Consider the following 5989-nt stretch of genomic DNA (forward strand, 5'->3'; position numbering starts at 1 on the left):
ATACTCAATATATTTTGCCTACTGTAACTTTTTTGAAACAATTTAAAAATCAATTATAATCATAAATGAACTTATTCATTTCGTATTTAACACATTAAAAAATAAACTATAATAAATTACAACAAATCATCATATAGGAATTAAAGTAAAAATGAATTTGTTCATGTAATCTTTTCAATATACTTATTTAAAAAAAAAGTCAATTTTAAAGCTTATATTTTTTAAATATTTAATTTAATATTAATCATCAACTTTTAACTTATTAAAAATAAATCACAATTCAATTTTGATGTGAAAATTATCTACAAGTAAATTTTAGTTTTAGTTGATATACTTAACATGCATAATATAATCATAAAATTTTTGAATAAATTCAAATTCGAAAACTTAAATAAAATTCTATTTTGATCAACGACATCCTAACATGAGTAATAAATTTATATAACGTTATTGTTATATATTATTATTATTATTATTATTATTATTATAATATTAAATTAATAATAGTTTTTTAATTATAAATAATTTACCGCACTTATTATTAATCCCGAATTTTAAGTTCTCGATTCTTTTTTAAAATATCTCAATATTTATAATTATAATTTGATTATTTTTTTAATCATTTATTGATTACTGTTATTAATATTTATTTTTTTAAAAGAAGGTCTAAGTGATTTATTGTTACTTTTTTTAATATGTATTTAATAAATAAATAACATTTTCAGCAAACAATATTTTTTAAAATAGTTTTTGAACATTTTTCTAAAAAAAAATGGAACAAGACAGAATCCAACTTTCTTAAATTAAAATATAGTTTCATAAAGTTAATTGTTAATCTGTTTTATGTCACAATGTATTTTTTATAAAAATACGGTTGTTTTTTTTTTTATTTTAAGAAAACTTGTATAAATGTTTTTGACAATAATTTTGGTCTATCAAATGTAATTTCATCATTATACAGTATATCTCGAAAGAAAGCCAATTTATTTTCGTCTTTCAATGCATTCTATACAGTATATCTCTATATATCTCTTTCAGTATGCGTGGATAGATAAAAGCATTCTCTTACAAATCAGCTTGCTAAATCACTATAAATAACTGTAAACAAATGTGCTAAACAATTTCCATTGATCCTGGAAGAGAAGAGCTCTTGTACGATAAAAGAATTCTAGTTACATTTGAGATAAATCATAATTAAGCAAGTTGATGAATGATTAGCCACATAACACTCAAGAAAATGTTATTAAGAGAAAATTTGATTACGTCATAGTCATAGGATAATCTTGTTGATAAGATCATATTTACGAGACACAACTGATTAACAAGAACTAAGAGTGTAATGCAGAATTAGAAAAAGAGAAGAAGGATTTCTCAGCCAATCACATAAAAACCCAAAAACAATTCATGTAAAAAGATAAAGAAATAACTTAAATAAAGTATTTCTTAAAGGAAAATAGTAGCAAAACACCCAACAGTGCGTCTTATTCGACCATCCATGTTTTAGAGGTTCTGTTCTCATGTTTCATGGCATTAAATCAGATATTGTTCTGGTTTATTACAGAGGTTGGTCTGTTATGCAGAACCCCATTTGGATACGATACATGAATTGGTGATCCTCCAGAACAAAGATTTGTAAGTTTGTCCAAGAAGATATGATAAATAAATTATAAAGCCAATAATTGTAGTCTTTTCATGTTCCTCCTCAATAACTATGAGTAATAGATTCTCATTCAAACATGCTTTATAAACTAATGATTGGGGCGACAAAATTCAATCTGGGAAAAGATTGGTAGAATACAAAGTGTGGCATGAGCAAGCATCCACAAAAGAGTATTAGATTCTTCCTCGAATTGATAAATGTAGGTAAGTTGATTCCCTGCCTTTTATTCCTTTCCCTCCATAGTGCAACTAAAATTAGCTTTGTCTACATAGTTCTTCATCTATATTATTTTTCTAGACAAAGTCCCCTTCCAAAAACTCAACCTCTTCCTCCATAAATTCTTTCTATGCCTCCCCTTAACTGCACCCACATTAACAATATCAGTTTTCCTAGTCCAAAGTCCAACATCATTATCCCCCAAGCAGAACATGGTAGTACATGCATACAATTACTTATGTTACATTACATATGACAAAACTCATAGATGTTTATGTTAAACAGGACTAAATGCATAGATACCTCAGTTTATGTTCAACAACTGTATGTTTTTACCACCTTTGCATGATGTTTTTGTGTGCAGAGCTCTGAGGATTCCACAAAGAAACCTCAATCAGTTGGACCATGGGGAGGCAAGGGAGGGTCTCTTTGGGATGACGGGGTATACTCAGGAGTAAGGCAATTGGTGATAGTTCATGGAGCAGGCATTGATTCCATCCAGATTGAATATGATAAGAAAGGAAGCTCCATTTGGTCAGAGAAACATGGTGGAAGTGGAGGCCGTAAAACTGACAAGGTAAAGGTTCCATATTGGCACTTTAGAATATGATACATTAGAAAGAGAGATTATCTAGTGAAAATTTTTTTCTTCTTTTGAGAAATAAAAACTACCTATATAGGTCTAGTTAGAAGCTGGTATTAGTTAAATTTGAGCATATAATAGCTAACTATTGGTGACTGTGTTGCAGGTGAAGTTTGATTATCCAAATGAGATCCTAACCAAAATCCATGGATACTATGGCAGCTTCAATCACTTGGGGCCAAACTTAGTTCGGTCACTGAGTTTTGAGAGTAACAAGAAAACTTATGGACCATTTGGTGTTGAACAAGGAACATATTTTTCAGTCCCATTGACTGGTGCAAAAATTGTTGGATTCCATGGCAGGTGTGGTTGGTACATAGATGCCATTGGAGTCTATCTGAAGTCCCTGAAACAACCAAATCCATCAAAGCCTTTGGCTCATTCCCAGAGCCCCATTACTCAGTTCTCTGAGAATTTTGGTTATTCTGTGATACAAGGAACTGTGAACGAACACTATGATATTGTTCTTGCTCTGAAAAAAAAAGATCATTTCAATGAGCATTTAGCAAAGAATGTCCCCAGGAAATATTCTTTTGTCCAAGAATCCGAAAATACTGAACACAAAGAAAAGGTGAGAAAGGCTGTATTGATGACCTCTCTGTCATTTAATGTGTTCCTTAACTTTCCTTTCTAGTTCTCAAATTGCCCCAGATGAATCTTTTATCCTATCTTCTTTTAGATGGCTGATCATGTGAAAGAGTCAATCCCAAAGGTTGGAGGTGTGGTCACATATGGACCTTGGGGTGGAATTGGTGGACATGTTTTTGATGATGGAAGCTACACAGGAATCAGGCAAATCAACTTGTCACGCAACGTTGGAATTGTATGGATTAGAGTTTTGTATGATTATCATGGGGAAGCCATATGGGGACCCAAACAAGGTGGAACAGGAGGATTCAAAACTGAAAAGGTGAACCAAGAACAAACAGGAAAACTTAGCTTACTACTCTATTTCACAAACAAGGAAAACCAGACTAATTTATAATCTTTGCGACATCATTTTGCAGGTAGTCTTTGATTTTCCTTATGAAGTCCTGACACATGTATCTGGCTACTGTGATACTTTGATGTACATGGGGCCTGTTATTGTAAGGTCACTGACTTTCCACACCAATAAGAGAAAGTATGGACCTTATGGGGATGGACAAGGAAATTCTTTCACCACAAAAGTGAAAGAAGGTAAAATTGTTGGCATTCATGGGAGAAAAGGTTTGTTCCTAGATGCTTTTGGAGTACATGTTGTAGAAGGGAAAGTAACAGTGCCTGTGGCAACCCCTCCCAAGGAAATCAACCCTAGAGAAACAAGTATTGGAGATGAAGGCAATGCTCAACGGCTTGGCAAACTAGTTCTTGCTAAGTCATCAGCAGCTGGAGAGGTATGGCCTTTTATTGACAACAACTTTTAGAATTCAGAAGATATTGAAGGCATATTTATGAATATTTTCAATCTCCTTTCATGGATTTTACCTTTCACTTTGCTCATACCTTTCTTAGGTTTCTTGTGGTGTGATGAAAGAACCAGCTCCATGTGGACCAGGGCCATGGGGTGGGGATGCAGGTAGACCCTGGGATGATGGAGTCTTTTCTGGGATTAAGCAAATTTGTTTGACAAAAGTATCAGAAGGAATATGTTCTATCCAAATAGAGTACGACAGAAACAGACAATCTGTGTGGTCTGTAAAACATGGTGGTAATGGAGGAGACACCATGCATAGGGTATGATTAAGAGCTTCTACTTTCTTAATCTAAGCACATTTCACTGTCTTTCTTACTTCCTTAAACCAATGTTAAGCTAAAGCACTCCCCATGTCAAATGCTGCAAAGCACAAATGCAAAATGTTCACGACATGAACATTCTTAAACATAATGAAACTTAAATTGTTGTGATTTCAGATACAATTGGAGCATCCACATGAAGTACTGACTTGCATTTCTGGCTATTACGGGTCAATCACTAAGGATGATCAGCAGCATACAATCATAAAGTCACTGACTTTTTACACCAGTCGTGGGCAGTATGGTCCATTTGGTGAAGAAGTTGGGAAATTCTTCACCTCAACCACTACAGAGGGCAAGGTGCTGGGTTTTCATGGCAGGAGCAGCTTGTACTTAGATGCCATTGGAGTCCACATGCAGCACTGGCTAGGAAACAATAAAACTTCAAGGTCCTTACTCTTCAAGCTATTTTGATCACTACCTCTCACCAAAACAATAACTTGGCATTTGGACTAGTATTGAGGAGAGTTTGAAATCTTGATGTGATTAAAGTTTGAAAAGACAAGATTTGTCCTTGAATGAAAGACAAGATTGAAAATGCCTAGTTTCAAAACAACAACTTGGCATTTGGATTAAAGTTTTGTTCTTGAGTGAAAGACAAGATTCCTTGCAATGTGCAAAGTATTCTAACTGTCACAATAAACGAGTTTTTGTTACTTGTACCCAAATTCCTCTGTCAACCTTTGAATCCAAATAACTTCCTTACATGCTTCAGTAGTTATCATGTATTTTGCTTTTGTAGTAGACAGAGCTACAATATCTTGTAATCTGGATAGTGAACTTACTACACCTCATACGAGTGTAAACACATAGCCAGTAGTAGATCTTCTATTTTTCAATATCACCAACAAAATCTAAGTTGACATAGCCCTTAATAACTGATTTCGATCCTATGAAACATAATGCAACACCTACTAATACTCCAATGCTTGTTGCTTAGATTTTGCATGAACCTACTAATTACTCACAATGCTTGTGCAATGTTCGGTCTTGTATAAATCATGACATACGTAAGACTTCCTACCGCTAATGCATATGGTACTTGAGATATCTTCATCCTTTTTGCTTCTCTGCTAGGACTCATACTTGAGGATAACTTAAGAAGTGAGGTAGAAATTGGCTTGCAATATTGCTTCACTTCTTCTTGCATTGGAGCCATCCACATATAAGCTTATAGATCACTTACAACCTCAAGAAAAGTTCAAGGTTCTCCTTCTTCACTTAGGAGACAATACACATGATAATTGGTCACCACATATTGTGAATGCCAAGATGGTTTGGTTCTTTCTCTTGTTGATCGTCGGAGTTCTTCATCCCCAACCTCATTTGGCTCATGTTCTTCGTGCTACTCCTCTGACTCGAAAGAATCTTTTGAAGGGTTCTTCTCTATTTATACTACGACTTTGTCCATATTAAAGTTGTCATTTGTTTGCTCACTTTGCAGTTCATTTTCTGCAAAGGCTACATCCCTATTAACAATAAATTTGTAGGAAGTGGGATCCAACAAGAGATACCCCTTCATATTGTCAGCATAGCCCAAGAATATACTTTTGCTAGATTTTGGCAGCTTAATTCTTTCTTAGGAGTTGTACATTGATAGGACTCCTAATAAGGATGGGCCTCTTAATCAACATGAAACAATTATAGAGGGACCAAGGCCCAAAATATGGAATGTTTACGTGAGAAGAAAGAAA

The 5989-nt window shown here is 33.9% G+C and overlaps 1 protein-coding gene across 1 annotated transcript; it reads left to right on the forward strand.

The window, feature by feature from the left end:
• The first annotated feature begins 1813 nt into the window (after positions 1-1813).
• Positions 1814-5000, forward strand: LOC106763932 (jacalin-related lectin 3). The gene is made up of 7 exons (XM_014648111.2): positions 1814-2091; positions 2241-2453; positions 2626-3090; positions 3199-3429; positions 3527-3895; positions 4014-4235; positions 4413-5000. The coding sequence occupies exons 1-7, from the start codon at positions 2089-2091 to the stop codon at positions 4707-4709; spliced, it is 1800 nt and encodes a 599-aa protein (XP_014503597.1). The 5' UTR covers positions 1814-2088; the 3' UTR covers positions 4710-5000.
• Positions 5001-5989: the final 989 nt, after the last annotated feature.

The sequence above is a fragment of the Vigna radiata genome, chromosome 6, assembly GCF_000741045.1.
Source record: "Vigna radiata var. radiata cultivar VC1973A chromosome 6, Vradiata_ver6, whole genome shotgun sequence".
NCBI classification, from domain to species: domain Eukaryota; kingdom Viridiplantae; phylum Streptophyta; class Magnoliopsida; order Fabales; family Fabaceae; genus Vigna; species Vigna radiata.

Excerpts from the sequence above, each read along its gene's own strand:
- LOC106763932 (XM_014648111.2), top strand. Across the intron at positions 3,091-3,198 it reads ATACTGAACACAAAGAAAAG|ATGGCTGATCATGTGAAAGA; the intron begins GTGAGAAAGGCT and ends ATCTTCTTTTAG. Across the intron at positions 3,896-4,013 it reads AGTCATCAGCAGCTGGAGAG|GTTTCTTGTGGTGTGATGAA; the intron begins GTATGGCCTTTT and ends TACCTTTCTTAG.